Source organism: Pogona vitticeps, chromosome 4, assembly GCF_051106095.1.
Source record: "Pogona vitticeps strain Pit_001003342236 chromosome 4, PviZW2.1, whole genome shotgun sequence".
In the NCBI taxonomy this organism is placed as follows: domain Eukaryota; kingdom Metazoa; phylum Chordata; class Lepidosauria; order Squamata; family Agamidae; genus Pogona; species Pogona vitticeps.
In genome coordinates this window covers 50,118,284-50,137,461 of record NC_135786.1, presented here as the reverse complement: position 1 = coordinate 50,137,461, position 19,178 = coordinate 50,118,284, and the positions used below count along the sequence as shown (strand labels likewise).

Below are 19,178 nucleotides of genomic sequence, written 5' to 3'. Positions count from 1 at the left end.
AGGACTGGTGCAGCATGAACACTCCTAACTGCTTCCTACTTCACTAGTGAAGTAAGGAAAGAATTTGAAAGAGACAAAATACTAAGGAGCTGGGGCCATAAAGCTGCTATTAGCAGTTAGCCCCTAAGCAGGAGACTGAGCATCTACACCAACCAGCTGGTTCCAGGCTTCCTCATTAGAGTGAGATGTACTGTCAAACTCTTTAAGTTGCAGTAAATACTTCTAAATATTCATCTTTAAATATGAATTGGCATACAGACACTTTTATGCAAATCTGCCTTCTGTTGTTGTTTTTTCTTTGTCTTCTAGCCACGCCATTTCTAACACTACATATCAGGGAGAGAAAAGTGAGGGAAAGACAACCCCTTATTATTACTTGGCACACCCCTAAAACTGGTAATAATTTCTCATGGCTGAAGCCTAAATCAAGCCAAGCTTTTCTGAGCCGTGCTGGCAAGGTTATGTGTGAGAATGATGCAAATGGAGAGAAGAGTTGGAAGGAGACCAGGGTTGGTTTTGTGAAAAGCTATAGCTAAGAACCAAGGCCATCAAGATCAGGCTGCTATATTGTGACCGGACTAAGAGGGAGATTGGGCGTATCAACATTGGCAAAGCTACCCAGGAGGGGCTATCACACAATAAGGCTAGCTTTGTTTCCACTGGTTTCCTTGAACCAACCCCAGGAAATTCATTCACTCACACCAGAACAAAGATGAAGGAGTGTGAAAGCGTTGCCCATGAGAACTTCCCACCCCAGTGGAGCAGACAGGAAAGGATATGGCACTGCCTCCTCCACAATGCCAGGAAAGCCCTGCCTCCCACTTTACAACACTGAGCAATAGCTGAAGAAAACATTCTTGCTTCCAACCAGACTGCTGCCAAGAGAGAGAGAGGAAGGAGGTGAGGACAGGCTGCCATCTGATCCCATCATATTACTTGTCTAGGGTAAAGAATGGTCTGGGTGACAAGGGGTCAGAGTGGTATGAGAAACACATTTTGGGGACTGTCTGCTATATGAACTTACTTCTACTGTACCCAAAGACAGGCAATGTCTGCAAATCCGCCCTTCACCTCCCCCACTTTTGACCCCCTTTTATCCCCCTTTGTTTTCCCGTTCCTAACTATTTATGTTTATATAAGAATTAAAAGAGCTGTGAATAAAAATTATTAATCAGGGGAGGCTCTAGAATGAAAAATAGGATTGGAAAAGGCAAAAAAGCAAAGTATGCTGCTATATTTTTGTTTACTTAAAGCAGTGGTTCTTAACATTGGGTTACTCAGGTGTTTTTGAACTGCAACTCCCAGAAACCTCAGCCAGTACAGCTGTGGTGAAGGCTTCTGGGAGTTGCAGTCCAAAAACACCTGAGTAACCCAAGGTTAAGAACCACTGACTTAGAGCACTCTCTGGGTGGTTTACAAGTTAATTACGCAGGCTACACATTGCCCCCCCCCCCGTGAGCTGGGTACTCATTTTACCGACCTCGGAAGTATAGAAGGCTGAGTCAACTTTGAGCCGGCTACCTGGGAGTACAGCATTTTAACCACTGCACCACAGGCCAACCAATTGATGGAGGCAACCATACCCGCTTGCCATATAATTCTTCTTTCTGAGAGTGATTATCAAGACTATTAATAAACCAAAAGAGATCCTTCTATTTTAGTAGGTTTAAACACTAAGCACACAGTATGCTTAGACTCTTAGTGCGCTTGGACTCTCTAAGAGAGGCAAGAGTGTGACTGCTTTCTGACAAAGTCTTATCTCCGCAATTGCTCCCCTTTGTTCACTTGGTTTTCATGGAGCATCCAGTCAATGTCATCATCAGTCTCACTGGGTGTGTTTCATGTGTTTTTTCTACTTATTACTCATGGTGATTTTATGGGAGTCAGGGTAATTAAAAATCCAATTGCAGCACCAGCTTCTTTACAGAAGCTATGAGGGCTTCCTGTGCCTCTAATTAAAATACTCCTTGCTTGTAAGTTCAGTCCATCTTAGGGAGAATGTGGCCAAGGAGTAAAGATTGTTGTGCTATATTAAATGTTTGTGTGGAAAATCTTTTCAATTCCACTTCAAGCTAACTGTGGAGCACAAGCATCTTTCTCCGAAGAAACCTATTTGGGTTTTGGGTTCCATGGGCTCTGCACAGCCTCTTACACAATATTAATATATTGTTCCCTCATCTTTGTAGTGCTTATACCTCATGGTAGAGGATTACTCATGAGAGATGGTATAAAGAGTTGTGGTACCTACCCAGGTAGTCACTAACCAAAGAATATGTGGCCACCAGCAAAGCATATTCAGAAGCAATGTACAATATGCTAAACCCTACCTATGGATGATTATTATGGATTCACCCTCCCTAACAGTAAAAATATAATGGGTTGATCAAGACCAAGTTATAATTTGAAAAGATCCATTGAAATCAAAGAAATTTCAGACATCATGACTAGCCTCGATTGGGACAATTCTAAGAATGACTAGATTCAGCCAAGGAACAGTGCATTAATCGCTAACCATTTGTCACATTTTCATCATGCCAACGATCCTGCTGTTTACATGGCTACTTGACTCTGTCCACCAGTAAGACTACGTAACATTCTTGGGTGAAATGGCACTGATGGCCACACATTCAGTCGACGTTGTATTTTATAGGTAAAAGACAACAAGACTGAAAAGGGTTGGCTAGTCTCTTGGATTAGACAGACTGAAGAAATACTTCCTTGTACAATAACTTTCTGAGAAAAGTCTTTTGGAATCTGGCCAACTCTATCAGCAAATAATGCTCATGAAGAGATGACACACCCTCACTTCTTCTCTAGAAACAGACCAAGCAAACCTACAGGTCAACTCACGTTAAGTTTCTGAATGTTGATGTTATGGACTAGATGGTCCACAGGCCTCAGGATGTCCCATAATTTCTGGATGGGCTGAAACACATATTAATGAATGTAATCTAACTAGCTTACTTAGTTAATTCACTCAGAAAGAGGAAAGGTCTCAACAACCACAAAAGACAACAGAAGGCCAATGTTAAGACACTTGGTTTTTTGTTTGCTTTTTACTTAGGACTCGGGACATCCTTGAAAAGACTAAACCATCCTAAACCAGTAAAAAAAATCATCACACACAAAAAGCTGTTTATGAATAGTCCGCTATTAATTTTGAGATCTGCTTCAGCAAATACACCAATGGCTCATTCAGAATGATGCAACAATAAGAGAACACTGGCCAGAGGGCACTATTTGCTCATGGGATGCTGCCTCCCAGCACAAGAAGCTACCTTCTGAGTCACCTTACAGTTCTATGCCTGTTTTCAATATTAACTCTAGTTGAATTTTTTTTAATGAAAAGATATACCCTGAAAACCATGTTACAAAATGCACTGGGCTCATATCCCATAGCTCTGCCCAAATCCTATCTAGGCACCAGTACATCTGATATTGTGCCCTGATAACCTCTAGCAAGAGACATGGCCCACAGAGTGATACAGCGCTACAGAAGTGCTAAAGATGCACTTAGAAGGAGCAAAGGTTGTCTACTTGTACTTCATCATTCTAAGTGACAGATCAGTTTCTGGGCCAGTGTTCTCCCTTTGAGATGCTCAGTTTAGTTACATCAGGACTTGTCAGTGAACAGGAGTCTCCTCCTTTGAGTGCTTTCACAAGGACCTCAGTTACAACTAAAGGCCTGTGTGCTCTCCATCCTCTCACCAATAGAGTGATTCCTTCTGCATCACCTCCTTCAGCTTCCGCTGGTCCTCCTCAGAGAGGCAACTGAAGTTGTACTTGGGACTGAAATCTGCTGGTGATGGGCTGGTAAACTTGACTTCAAATGCTGAGCTGGGGAAGTCAATCTGCAGGAAATTAAGAGAGAAGAATGGCCTTTTAGACACAGATTTACTGTCTTCCTAAAAGGACTGTTAAGTATTGGTAGTACCTTATCCACACATCACTTCATGAAACTAGCTTCAAAGAGTCTTAGCCTTTGACAAAGGTATCCTAGCACCTTACTATTGATGTAACCACATGCTAATTCAAATATTGCACACATTGCACAGAGTTGGGGAAGCAGAGGCATTAGTGGCCCACTTTACATTTTCTTCCAAATACTGTGCAACACGCAAAGCTCCTGATCCATCAAATAAATTACAAAGGCATTTATGTAGACATATTTTTTTAAAAAAAAAAAAACCAAAGCAATATAGTGTACTCCTTCTGCACACAGTCATAGAAGGGCCTCAGTATGCAGTGCCATGCATTTACTGTGCCACAGAGTCTAATATGCTGGCCTTCTTGTTTACCTAGACTAAATGGTGCACTGACTTCTCTGGGTCTCCTTGGGCTCTTCTGGTAAAAGAAGGCCAAGAGCACATGATACCATCTCCTTTTGCACACTTCTTTCTTGGAAGTAGCAGGTAGGCAACAATAGTGAGCATGTCCAGCCTATCCTAGAACATCAGGTTATTCATTATTGTTTAGTGTGCACATGCTTTTATCTATAGTGTTCAGCAGGTTCTCCTCAGTGCTCAATATGCTTTAAGCAAGAAAATTACAGCAGTGTTTGGAGCCATAGAAAACGTCAGGAGAGCTGTAAAATTAAGCTACTCTCTGTCCCATACACCGCCAGTATCCCAGGGCTGCTTTCTGGGTAGAAAAGCCCTCAAAACAGACCAAGAAGAGCAGCTGTGTAAACTGAACAAGGGCGTAAGACCAAATCACATCACCTCCTAGCCACACCTATGTTACTGGGGAAGTAGCAGGGCATGAATCATTTAACTGCTCCACCACACCATGTGCTCAGATGTGACTCACCGCGTTCTTCACAAAAAATCTCCAAAGCCAGCTATGTAATGGTGAGCCGCTCTCAACCTAGACTCTGGGTGGAAGAACTAGAATAGCCCTTTTCCCTGTGGATCTGGCACCTACCACTGGCCCAGTAACCCACATTATCATATATATGAAAGGAATGCATGGATTAGCAATTATCAGGGAAGCAGGATTGGCTCCAAGCTAGATATCATTCTTTTGGGTGGTGAGCATATACAGTATATATATAATCCTTTTGCCCCAGGCTCTTGCATGTTTTGTATGCCAACATACACGAGGAATCTCTAGAGACATGCACCATCCTTGGCTTCTTCCTGAAACAGATAGTGGAAGAACTAAATGCTCTGTTGGTATAGTGTGTGTACACCCCCACGAAATATAACAATATCACTTTTTTTAAAAAGGGACCATCAACCTGGGCAAGATGTTGCAAAGAGCTGCTATGGTGTAGTAGCTCAGAGACTGAACTAAAAATCAAGAAGTTCTTTCTTTAAATCTTATCTGTCCCTTAAATTCACTCCACAGCTTTGCGTAAATCACTTTCTCTCAACCCCACACCCCTCTGGAATAACTGGATAATGTTCTTCCTTGTGTTCCAGTGTTGCTGCAAGGCTGACAACTAAGCAGAAAATATGAGGTGTGTATATTATTCTGGGGACTGAAGTTGTAAATTGGTTAAGAGAACATCGAATCTTTCAAGAGGAAAGACTGCTCCATATCCTTGAGTTTTGAAAAGCCAGAACTGTACCCATTGTTAAATGCGACAAAAATCTGTTAGCAACATACTCTTCACACAAATGTACACAATTTGCAGTGGCAGGAATGAAGAGAATTGTTAGCAATAACTGTTTTTTTTAAAAAAATAATTAAAAACTTGTAAATGGATTTGGAAAAGAAAAGTGATCTCTTGGTTGTGTGCCAAAGGAATCAACTCTGTGTAACCAGGTTGGAGAACTGCAGCCAAAAGGAAGGGAAAAGACTGAATGGAAATCATTGGAGCTAAGGCAGGGCTGGGCTGGATGCTCAGTAATAATCTCACTTCTTGCTCCAGTTCAGTACTATAGGAGAAGCATGCATAATATGACCCAGAGAAAAAGATTCTGAAATGCAGCCCAGATATATTCTCTTTCCCTCTGCCAAGTCTCCACTTTAAAAACTTCACCCCCTCTTTCCATTCTTTCTTTCCACACCCAAAGCAGAGGCTTGGGATTTTGCCATCAATTTTTGTAGCTAAAAAGGATTGTGTAGGGATTGGAGGGAGGCAGAGAGGATAGAACAACAAGAGAAAGAAAAGCAGCTTATTTATTTTGTGTTGCAACCAGGGAGTTGGGGATCACAAGAACACTCATTTTACAGCACTTATTCACACAGAATCAAGTTTTAGAATGCCAAGCCTAGAGAGTGTGTGTGCTACTGAAAGAAAAAAAAATGTTAGAAATTGGAGATAATTAAATGAACCTTCTTTTTCCTTTGAATGACCATTTCCTTCAATTAATCACAACAGCAAAAAGTCCCATTGCATCTTAAAGACTGGCAATATATGTAGTGAACAAGGGTCTACCAAGAGATCATACTTCTTAGTTTATGGAGGTCAGTACTCTACCTGGAAGGCTGTGAGAGGAACCATCAATTGTTTGAATGGTTCTCCAGTCCAAGTTAAAGAACAATGACTATCAGAAGAAAATGTAGGTACCTTGAAATTGCCCATCAATAATTGGCACCTGGACAACAGATACTTAGGTCACCAGGCAATGCCTTCCACACCACAATGACATGTAATTCTATTCAAATCACTTCAGTTTCTGAATGTGTATCTGTATTAAACTAGCACATGAAAATGATGCAAATCTGCGTCTTCCTTCTTTGTTAGACATTTTCTGAATTATTATCAATTTAGATTCGTAAGTTGACACACTAGGAGGCAATGAGTAAAATCACACTGGCGCATTTCCTCTGCTGTAATCAGCTTGGGGTGCCGGAAATAATAAATTAACTAATTTGAATTAATTTAAAGCTTCCTATCTCCCCCACCACCACCCATCCATTTCAGTTTCTGAAGCTTCCTAGAGGTCCCTTTTGTCATGTGGAAGTCTTTGGGAGATGGAGGATCACAAATTCTTTAATTTCAATTACAGTAATTATTTTTGGCACCCAGATTGTTGTTATTCATTAATTTCATTCACTTATTCCTCATCTTTGTTCTCCAAGTGGGCTGGTACATGTGCAAATCATATATACAGTAACACATATAGTTATTTTGGGGTGTTACTCACAAAACTAGTGCATCTGTGACTGATGGAATCATATTTCTGCCAAGATGTGAGTTGTAATGTGTTGTTGCTTGGAAAATTACATTTGTTCCTTTTCCCACAGACTACTTAGAAAATGTGATTTATGTCAGTTATGACATGCTTCTCTTTTCTGCATTAACTTGTATTTTAGGGATTTTATGAAAATCATATGTTGGTTTTGCATGTAAGGGGTTGGCTAAGCCTTCATTATTGTAGGGAGCCTGAAGAGGAGCACTTATGTACCCATTTAAAAGAACAGAAAGAAAAAGCAATATATTAATGAACACTAGTAAGACTACTGCATCCTCAAAGCATTGTCTTCTAATGTCACTACTGAAGAAGAAGAAAAAACAACCTCTGTATCTTGCTTCCCCTACTGTGGTAGAATATTTATCAAAACCATTTACGTAAACATGGACTAATTACTTTGTTGTTTAGTCATTAAGTTGTGTCTGACTCTTCATGATCCTATATCAAAACCATTTACGTAAACATGGACTAATTACTTTGTTGTTTAGTCATTAAGTTGTGTCTGACTCTTCATGATCCTATAGACCAGAGCACGCCAGGCCCTCCTGTCTTCCACTGCCTACCGGAGTTGGGTCAAATTCATGTTTGTAGCTTCAGTAACACTGTCCAACCATCTCATCCTCTGTCATCCCCTTCTCCTCTTGCCTTCACACTTTCCCAACATCAGGGTCTTTTCCAGGGAGTCTTCTCATGAGATGGCCAAAGTACTGGAGCCTCAGCTTCAAGATCTGTCCTTCCAATGAGCACTCAGGCTTGATTTCCTTCAAAATAGATAGGTTTGTTCTCTTTGCAGTCCAGGGGACTCTCAAGAGTCTCCTCCAGCACCATGATTCAAAAACATCAATTCTTCAGTGGTCAGCCTTCTTTATGGTCCAGCTCTCACTTCCGTACATTGCTACTGGAAAAACCATAGCTTTGACTATGCAGACCTTTGTCGGCAAGGTGATGTCTCTGTTTTTTAAGATGCTGTCTAGGTTTGTCATCGCTTTCCTCCCAAGAAGCAGGTGTCTTTTAATTTCGTGGCTGCTGTCACCATCTGCAGTGATCATGGAGCACAAGAAAGTAAAATCTGTCACTGCCTCCATATCTTCCCCTTCTATTTGCCAGGAGGTGATGGGGCCAGTGGCCATGATCTTAGTTTTTCTGATGTTGACCTTCAGACCATTTTGTGCTCTCCTCATTAAGAGGTTTTTAATTCCTCCTCACTTTCTGCCATCAGACTGGTATCATCTGAATATCTGAGGTTGTTGATATTTTTTCCGAAAATCTTAATTCCGGCTTGGGATTTCTCCAGTCCAGCCTTTCGCATGATGTACTGCATTCTGCATATAAGTTAAATAAGCAGGGAGACAATGTACAGCCTTGTCGTACTCCTTTCCCAATTTTGAACCAATCAGTTGTTCCATATCCAGTTTGAACTGTTGCTTCCTGTCCCACATATAGGTTTCTCAGGAGATAATTAAGTGGTCAGGCATTCCATTTCTTTAAGAACTTGTTTGTTGTGGTCCACACAATCAAAGGCTTTTGCATAGTCAATAAAGCAGAAGTAGATGTTTTTCTGGAACTCTCTGCCTTTCTCCATAATCCAGCGAATGTCAGCATTCTAGTTAGTAGATACTAGTTACTATACTAATTACTAGATCCCCCAAAAAAGTGAACCACTACAGTACTGTACACCATCAGTATGTTTTATGCAGGGAAATTTATCACTCTCCCCTACCCCATTAGGTAGACTTGATGGGCTGGAGCTGGCCCTAGTACTAATTATTAAGCCAACTATCAAAGGGTTCTGCAGAATTTCTTCAACTGAAGGCCAAAAATAATCCTTTCCGTTTAACATCTTTGTGATGAGTTCATTCAGTTGGCCTGAGTAATGGCACAGAATTCTTTCCCTTATCTTTTCTTAATTTCGATTAAAGGCAATAATGCACACAACTTGTGGTGATAATGGAGGTGATAATGCACACAACTTGTATAGCAGGCATCCTAGAGACCAGATGTCAGATTTTTCATTGTAGGGTTCATATGATTCATTTGTTCTGGGGACGTGTAGGATGGTGCACCAACAAATGTTTTTGTAAAACTGGAGTCATATTGAAGAATTCTGGCCGTGCCAAAGTCAGCAAACTTAATATTCTTTTGGCCATCAAGAAAGATATTTGCTCTCTTCAGGTCTTGATGAAGCACCAATTGTATTTCTCTTCCTTAGAGAAGTCCACAAATTGATGTGGGAACTTGTGGCCCTCCAGATGCTGTTGGACGACAACTTCCATCACCCCAGTCAATGAACAGTCAATGGTAAGAAATGATGGTGGCATTGCTTAACATTTTTTAAAGTCACTTACATATCAATGAGTTTTAGGTGTTTGTTTTGTTTTGCTGCCTCATGTAGTTTCAGAGAGAGAGCTCTTGGATTCTCAAGCCACAGCCATTAAGTACAGGACATGCCCCCACTTAACATTTTTTGGTGAACCAGCAGTTCCTCAACTCTAGCTTAATTGAAAACTTTTAGAGATTACTTACTGGATCCCAAGTATCAATAACCAAACAATGAAAGTTCCAGTTGTGTTACCTGCGTTTGACAACTTGTAGTGTCAAGCACTGGACACCTTAGTGATCATCTTTCTGCCCAATGGGCCTCAAATAGTTGAACCCAAGCAGGACACTCACCTGCAGGATAACACTGTCAGGCTGGTTGAAGTTGGGAGCACTCGATCTTGCACTAGAGGGGCCTTGAGTTGCTGGCCACAAACCCAGCAGTTTCCGTCCACAGGTAAGAATGCTGCATAAGAAATTATGGAAGCAGACATTAATGTCAGATATAGACTTTCATAGTAGCAAGAACAATACCTAGTGTATAAAATCAGTACCAGCAGAATCCAATTATCAAAGCAAATAACCTGCAGAACATTGGAATTGTTTTCTGTTACCATACTCAGCTCATTAACAATAACCTGACAGTGTGTCTGAGGCTGGCAAATCAAAACTATATTGATCAAATGCTCAGAAACCTAAAAAGGCTGCAAGGAAGACAGAACAATCATCCAAGGCTATGGAAACTTGACTGTTAAGAATAGTTCTTCACCTACCTACATAATCAAGCCATGGGCAAAATCTAAAGGAAAATGAACGTATATAAACCCTGTTTTGCTCCTCCTGGCATCTTATTTTACACTGTGAAGAAGGCCACTTCCAACAGCACATGATATTATGCATATAATTACACTAGAGTCTATCCTGGCCTGCTTTCCACCTTTTTCAATCAGGGCAAACAGATTTGGAAAAATCCAATGGTTAATGCCAGTTAGAATACACTCTCTGAACCAATGGGACTTGTTTATTTGTGGACTTAACAAGTCCCATTTGTTCAATGAGTCTATTCCAATTAGGCCTAAGAAATGAATTTGGCCCTGTTCAAGCAAGTATCCAATAGCAGCCTATGATCCCATTAAAGTTTGATTCTACTCAAGAGGACTTGATTGACCCCAAGACATGAACTCCCACTGCAGGCATTAAACTGGCATAGCAAAGCTAGAAAAACCATGTTATCATGTATTATGGGAATAGCACTTAACTCATGTAAACTCTGCACAGAAATGTGAGAGTATAATTCCTACATTTCGTGGCCATTTTGTTGTCCTATCTAACTTCTCCCCTGCGGCAGCAGCAGCATATGTGTAGATGCAGCACTCTGTCAACTAAGGAGTGCTAGGAAGAGTGCATCCTACAAAATGGGTTGTAGTGCATGCCATAAAAGTGTATGCCACAATAAATCTGTTAGTGTTTAGGGTGCAACAATACTCATTTTCCTCTGCTGTAACAAAATGACAGAGCTACACCACTGGAATTTATCCCAAACAGATGTCCTGGAAGGCTACATTGTTTATTCTCTGCTGAGCTCTTTATTCTCCCACACAGAAGCAAAAGGAGCAGGCACACGTACTGCCGAAAGTTGAAGAGTGGGGTGGTGACCCAGCCCAAAGCCTCCGGGACACGCCGCTGCTTGTTTGCCTCTGAAGAGCTCCCTGGAGGAGGGACTGGAATAGCATAGAGCGTGGCCGTCAGAAGAGTCTCTCGTGGTAGGCAATTAACTTGGATTGGGAAACAGATCCTGGAAGAAGTTACAGTGAATCAATCAGAAATCAGCTTCCTGCTATTCATGCTATAGCATTCTGAATACTCATGCTCCTTTAAAGTCATCATCCCAAGAAAGTTTTTTAAAGGAATTATCTCGCTTGCTATTCATAGCAGACCCCATAACACAAGTAACTGTGATTTGTATTTCACTGGTGTGGAGCAAATGTTGAAAGGGAATGCCAAGAGCCACTCTTTACTTACTGGATCTGTCTTTTGTCTTTCTCACCAAAAATGAAACTCAAGGTGACTCACAGTAAGATCTAGGGTGTGGCTGCACTGGCCAGTTGAATTGGACGTATTTGGCTTTTCATCAACTTGATTTGTAGTCTCTTTTGTGACTGCATTCAGTTTAGATGACCGCATGAAGACCCCAGGTAGTTTCAGTGCCACACTGGCTCCTCTATCCAATGTGGTTCAATCCATACCCACAGCCCCTCTTCCTCCTTTGATACCACCCCTCCTGCTGATCCCCCGTTTTCCTTTTATAGTGTGTCATAGAGATAAGCATGAACCCAAACCAGAAAAACCAATGAACGAGGCTGGTTTGTGATTTAGTTCCTGACTTGGTTTGGGGACCCTGTTTTGCCAAAGCAAAACGAAACACCAAACCTTTCCCCCCAATCAGTGCTTCATTTTGCTCCAGCAAAACAGGATGCCCGCCTGCCCCCACTGTCTCCCTACCTGCTCCTGCTGCCACCATGCTGAGAGGCAGCAGGCCCAGCTTCCCTGCCCAGAGCCAGGTGATGCCCTGCGCATGTGCCCACGATTCAGCTGGGTGGTGGGAGCATGATCAGAGGCAGCGGCCAGCTGCTAGAAGCTGGGATGCTGCCTCTGAGCATGTTCCTGCCACCCAAGAGATAGGCAGGATGCATGTGCAGAGGCAGAGGTGTGGCTTCCCTGCCTCTGAGGATGGCGGCAGCAGCTGCAGGGGAGCTGGAGGAGGTGGCGGCAGGAGCAGATAAAGAGACAGTGGGGTCAGTGGGAAGGGGGTTAGCAGGTGGTAGAGGAGGCAGAAGTGGAGGCGGAGGGCAGGAGCAGGTAGGCCCCCCCCTTCAGACATGAACTGGAAAAATGAACTGCACGCTAGTTTGTTTTTCTGGGAGCTCATGGTGATTTGTGGTTAATAACGAATCATCACAAACCGCCAGTTTTCTAGTTCATGCCCATCTCTAGTCTGCAGTTAAGTCACTGGAACTGTTTAAAGGGTTGCATAGTGGAAGGGAAAAAGAGAAAGCTTTCCAAAGTTCTCCATACACATACAAAAACATACACACATTTCATGGAAATACTGTAGTCTGCTGGAGTTCGACAGAGTTATTTCAATTTTATATTGGTTTCTTTATCTTCTCTTTTTTTGGCTGCGTACATAGAAGTTACAAGTGCTAAACTACTGTAGCAATGCAGTGATAAAGTGATCTATGTTAGATTTAACTCTTAAAAAGTACACAAAAATGCTATTGAGCAACAAGGAAGAAGGATCATAGGGTAGATGTTCCTGCTGTCCCAAAAGACCATATCCCAACCATGTCACCATAAAACCACCTAAAATGATGCCTTTTGTAGAATGAAACAAATGGTCAGGCAGGCAAAAACACTATTCAAATTGCTGCAGATAAAAAAGTCAAAGCCAGCAATAGTGTGTGTGTGTGTGTGTGTGTGTGTGTGTGTTGCCCTTATTTCTATTGCAGTTTGCACATAGATAATATCTTGTATGAGTGCTGTGTCTATGTTCACAAACTCTACTGCCCTTCCTTTTTCGTCTTTAGTATTTAACATCCAATTACAAGAAATGAAAAGCATTCAAATTTGCAGCAAGCACAATTACTATTATCCAGAATTGGATCCATACACCTACAAGAACAAGAACACATGTACCAATGGCATTTAACCTCAATTTCCTACCAGAATACAACCAGTTTTCATTCCTTTAATTCTATGGCTATAGGCATGACTACTTTGAACCTATCAGTACTGATCCCTACTACTTTGGTTTTGAAAGCATAAGACCTCAGTTAATCCATGTATAATAAAGCAGTCATGTGGCATGACTGGGACACTGTGTGTCTGGATTTTGACGGGAGTTACTTCAAAAAAATGTATTCCAAACATCATACAGTTCAATTCATGTTTAACGTCATGATTTTTCTCCAAGAATTCTGAGGGGTGTTTTCTAGAGAAAACAATGAAAATTCTTAAGGACTCCTGTGAAAGAATATAACAAGTGAACATGTTTAAATCCACTGTATAGCTATTACTTTAGAAATGCAATTCTCAAAGGTACCCTATGGATCATTGAGTCCAGCCCCTGTCAAGGAGGTACAGGGGGGAATTGAACTCCCAGCCTCTGGGAGCCAGAGACCTAAACCACTAAGCTATCCAGCAGTCCTATACCAGGCCTAGGTGTTAACTGCTCATTGTTGAGCAGGCTCTAGACTCTAGTACCTCAGCAAGACTAATACTGAGGCATTTATGATCAAATGACTAGAACACAAAAATGGAGAACAAAGCAGGCGACAGAAATGAAGTAGGAGAAACAACTTGTAGAGTTCTGCGAAGCCAACAATCTGTTGCAAATAGATCGCTGGATAGACTTCAAGCAGTCAAAGAGTTGGTTGTAAACATGGCTATAACAAGATGGTCAATATATTAAATCATAAAATCAAATAGACTACATAAATGGAAGCAGAAAATGGAGTTATATTCCCTCTGGAAAATACAACAATGCTGGGAAAGGTAGAAGGCAGCAGGGAAAAAGGAAGACTAAATAGGAGATAGATTGACTCCCTAGCTAGTCCTGGGCTTGAAGTTACAAGAACTGAGCAGGGCTGTTGAGGACAGGACATGTTGGAGATTGTTCATTCACAGGGTCACCATAAGTCGGAGGTGACCTGATGGTACCCAACAACAACAGTGCCATTGTTAGATATTAAATCAGAGGCTAAAGTAGGAGAGGCCCATTAGAGAGCATGACATGTTAAGTTCCTCCCTCAAACCAGAAACTGGTTATCCTCTACAAACTTAGATTGCAACAAGTTATTGTCCTCTGCTTCCCTCTCCACTCCTAATTTATCTCCCACTAGTGCTACTTGAAAGCATTTGAAATGCAAACTTAGCACAGGATGCTAAGATGGCGATCAAGAGAGTGACCAATAAGAAAAAATACTAAAGGGAATTATTATAAAGCAAGAAAATATAAAACATATAACAGCTAGGATATTTTGGTCATGTAATGAGAAGTAGACAGAACAAGGTGGTTACAGTTGATAATTCAAGGAAAACTAAAGGAGAAAAGAAAGTCAGAAAGGTAAAGAACTTATTGGCTAGAAAATTGGATGCAGCTTGGTGTCATTAGTTAGAGCTGTAACCTCCCTGGTCAGAAAAGTCACAATGATGTTCAACCTCTAGCAGCACATTCCATTTCTTTCCTCGCAAAAGAATTTAAAAGGAAAACAACTAGAATACACGTCCAGGGACATATGCTGCCCCATCCCCCAAACACGAGAAAGTTTCTTCATTTGCTGAAGTGAGTGGATTTCTGGAAAAGCTTTAGCCTGTAGCAGCCGCCAGAAGAGAAATAGGTCACAATGAAAGACTATCACTGCTCAGTATAATATCTGAACTCTTGCTGCACAGCAATGGAAAGGGAGAAATTTTGCACAGCTTGAGGCTGAAGCCTTTGACTGATATTGCTCCTGGCAGGAGAAAGGAGTCTGATCCTCCATACATATATGTGTATGTATATATGTATGTATACATTTATATATGTCTGTATAAATATGCATACATATATAAATTTTCTAAATCTCTTTAAGGAAAATATAATTCTTTTTTTTACTGAACTGCTTCTTCTGTATAGTCCCTGATCATTTTTTCCCTCTAATTTTCCCTTCTGTCTCTCTGAGCTTTTAGAAGGGAGGTCTTTCTTTCTTTCTTTTAGAAAGAAAGAAAGAAAGAAAGAAAGAAAGAAAGAAAGGAAGGAAGGAAGGAAGGAAGGAAGGAAGGAAGGAAGGAAGGAAGGAAGGAAGGAAGGAAGGAAGGAAGGAAGGAAGGAAGGAAGGAGAGGAAGGAAGGAAGGAAGGAAGGAAGGAAGGAAGGAAGGAAGGAAGGAAGGAAGGAAGGAAGGAAGGAAGGAAGGAAGGAAGGAAGGAAGGAAGGAAGGAAGGAAGGAAGGAAGGAAGGAAGGAAGGAAGGAAGGAAGGAAGGAAGGAAGGAAGGAAGGAAGGAAGGAAGGAAGGAAGGAAGGAAGGAAGGAAGGAAGGAAGGAAGGAAGGAAGGAAGGAAGGAAGGAAGGAAGGAAGGAAGGAAGGAAGGAAGGAAGGAAGGAAGGAAGGAAGGAAGAAGGAAGGAAGGAAGGAAGGAAGGAAGGAAGGAAGGAAGGAAGGAAGGAAGGAAGGAAGGAAGGAAGGAAGGAAGGAAGGAAGGAAGGAAGGAAGGAAGGAAGGAAGGAAGGAAGGAAGGAAGGAAGGAAGGAAGGAAGGAAGGAAGGAAGGAAGGAAGGAAGGAAGGAAGGAAGGAAGGAAGGAAGGAAGGAAGGAAGGAAGAAAGAAAGAAAGAAAGAAAGAAAGAAAGAAAGAAAGAAAGAAAGAAAGAAAGAAAGAAAGAAAGAAAGAAAGAAAGAAAGAAAGAAAGAAAGAAAGAAAGAAAGAAAGACCTCCCTTCTAAAAGCTCAGAGAGACAGAAGGGAAAATTAGAGGAGAAAAATGATCAGGGACTATACAGAAGAAGCAGTTCAGTAAAAAAAAAAAAAGAATTATATTTTCTTTAAAGAGATTTAGAAAATTTATTTTCTAGAAGCTCTTCTCTCTAATAGTTGAGACAAGGGTTACTTGAAGCAGAGAAAATGGTACTTGACACCCATTCTGAAATACCTTATTAATCTGTATTTATATTTATTAATATTAAGGTACTGTTTCCTTTCTATGGCTGAGCTGCAGTATTAGACGCATAGGGGTAAACTCCAGTGAGGCCAGACTGAGATAAGGCTCCTTAAGGACATCTCTGATTACAAGGGGGAAGGCAACTGTGTCATGTCCCAAATGTCCATCTGGAGTGTTCCCAGCTAGATGATAGGAAGAAAGGGAAAACACACACACACACACTAACCTTGTCTATCAGATGTTTCCCTTTCTATACAGCCACTTTAAGATGAAGTGCAGCCAACGGGACCCTATGTCGATCCTGGAATATTAGTACTGCTGGGGTGTGTGTCTGATGAATATAGCTTCATATCAACACAGAGACAGTTCAAGGATTCTCAATAGATGTCCCATAACTGAATGTACTTCTTGGTGCTAGCTATAGGCTGGTAGAAACAGCTCCATGGTGGATTCCTCGTTCCGACTGCCCCACCCTGGGCTTTGACCCATCTTCACTCACTGAACAGAGGGTTCTACACCACAAAGAGTTTAGATAATACTCTCCATGCTGCTTTGCTGTAAGTTCCAGCCATCCTTCTGTGAGGCAGACGACTTCTAAAATTATCCCGTGTCCCTCTAGCCTTTCTATGTCGCCCTAGTAAAAATGCCAGACGTAACTGGAACTCAGGAGAGGGCAGCAGTCTTCCTCCTCCCCAGGCTATTTTGGGATCACGTTCTCTTTTCCCTTTTCTCTCAGCGCTACAGTCTCTATGTACACCAAATGGAACCGAACAAGGTGGAGAGGGGAGGAGGGAGAAGAAATCTCTTCTGCAATCCAACCCAGTCGGAAGTTATTTTGTCAGGTTCTCAAATTCAGACTCCTGGAGGAAGGGTGCTTGTGGGTATACAGGGCTTTTCTGTAGTCACAAAAGTAGTTAGGGATGAGTCACTCTTTGCACAGCAGACAAGCTTGTCACATTCCCACAATCTGAACCTTCCATAAAGATTGAAGGGAAGACTCAAGTTTGCCAACAAACAATGGATGTGCGCCAGGAAGCTCCAGGCAGCCATGCTTCTTTGCTGCCACATGTTCCTTTGTTGTCTTTACAGATGCATCTGTCTCTTCTTCAAACTTTACAATATTCACCAGGAGGCACACAGTAAGAATACAGAACATGTGGTTCCTGCATAAAATGCCAGAGGCAAACTACACATAATATACAAAACTCATGAAATCATAGCCCTTCTTTACTGACACTTGATGTTGCATGCTTTTGAGCGATACTTCTTCCTTTTATGGCTACCTTGTTTGGGCCAGATTATAACACGTATGTTATTGAAAAGCAGAAGGGGCAACCTAAGATATTTTGTTAGTTGAGCCAAAGTCAAAGATAGTGTCCAACCTGATACCAGTTAAAAACAATAACTGGACTGGTACTTGAATTTTTCTTCAATATAAGTGACAGAACAGTGTCAATGAACAATAATAGTGTACCATAAAGTCAATTCTCACTAACTGCAGCCCTTTCCAGGGTTTTCTGGGTAGAGAATACATATAAGTGGTTTACCATTCCCTTCTGGGGTTGCCCTGGGACTGTACAATTTGCCCAAGGCCAGACAGGCTGGCTTTACTCATAAGAGGCACAATGGGGAATCAAACTCCCAACCTCTGGCTCCACAGTCAGGTATGTAAACCACTAAGCTATCCAGCCAGCATCTAGTACCATCTAGTACTTTAACTGAAATCAGCAAAATGGTTTAGGAGGTGCTGGTCAGGCCACTTGGCAGTCAGCTCTCTTCAGCCACACCTTACTGCCACCTCTAGACATGTTACCTGAAACTACCAACCACCTCAGTCAGTGTGATGGCAGCAACAGTTTTGCTACTTGGAGATGCTGGGAATAAAAGTTGTGAATTTCTGCAAACAAACCAAGACATATAGTACTAAGTTATTGCATCTTTGGTGAAATTTTGTTTTTCATAATTAGTAGACCATCTTTCATTAAATCAAAGGTTGGAATTGTTACATTTTGGACTACAAATATCAAATTACTCCAGATAGTAAAGTTAGTGGTCATGCCCAGTTTGGGAATTCTGGAAGCTGTAGTATAAAAGTAATGTTTCTAGTTCCGCATTAAAATATATATATCATTTCCCCAGGCTTCACAGTAAACAAGATTCTATAAAGATAAAGGGAATAAGCAGGGATATGTCTTACTGTTGGTCCCAGATGATGAGATGGAAGAGGTACTTGTACACATGAGTTTTTCGGGTCTGTAGGGGGCTGCAGAGCTCCTTGCCACCATGACTGAGTGAGCAGGAGAGGTAGAAGTCTTCATAGCTGGTGGGGAGGGAAGGAGGAAGTAGTAAAGTGAGATGGGAAAATACTTGTTACCTCACAGGACAAAAAAGAAAGGTCTTGATCTCAAAGATACTGCAAGCAGAGAACAGAAGACGCCTGTGACCAATCTCGTAGCAAATGGGAAGAACACATGAAAGGAATACCTTGACTTGATTTATTTCATACCCAGCAGCTGATTCACTGCTGAAAATCTGTTCTAATCCCAAGCCTGGAAAAGCTCTTTTCAAGTCCACCCCCATACCCCAAGGGGACTGAATGAATGACAGGCAAGCCCCAGATGGTCAGATCTGGCTGTATAATATGGACAAAGCTTGTCTGTACAACCAGAGGGATCCTGACCTGTAGTTGCTCTGTCTGGATATGGTTTGGGGGGTTGTGTGAGGTAGTATTTGCTCGGTTTCAATTGGTTAAACAGAGTTTTAACGGGAGATTTAATATTTCCATTTCAACCCTTGTACGTTATTATTGAACCTCTGGGATGGAAAGAATGACACTTTACATACATAAATATATTTGTACCCTCCCCATTGTCCCATTTGTGTTTTTTTTTTAAAAAAAACTACTTGGGGCAAAAACTGTACCCTTATTCTTTCAAAATGCCGCATGCATAGATAGTGCAATAATAACAGCAAAAATGATTAGTTGTAACAGTATCAGTACTAATAATGGTCATAAATA

General features: G+C 41.5%; 1 protein-coding gene across 4 annotated transcripts in view; it reads right to left on the bottom strand.

Moving 5' to 3' along the window:
• Positions 1 to 19,178, bottom strand: part of PIK3C2B (phosphatidylinositol-4-phosphate 3-kinase catalytic subunit type 2 beta) — a 115,513-nt gene that overhangs the window by 34,478 nt on the left and 61,857 nt on the right. For all 4 annotated transcript variants that reach the window (XM_078391903.1, XM_078391902.1, XM_072997325.2 and 1 more), the window contains 4 exons: positions 18,357 to 18,479; positions 11,089 to 11,256; positions 9,816 to 9,927; positions 3,709 to 3,851 (listed from right to left, as the gene is read on the bottom strand). In XM_078391903.1, coding sequence (XP_078248029.1) covers positions 3,709 to 3,851; positions 9,816 to 9,927; positions 11,089 to 11,256; positions 18,357 to 18,479 — 546 coding nt within the window. The remainder of the gene's footprint in view (positions 1 to 3,708; positions 3,852 to 9,815; positions 9,928 to 11,088; positions 11,257 to 18,356; positions 18,480 to 19,178) is intronic.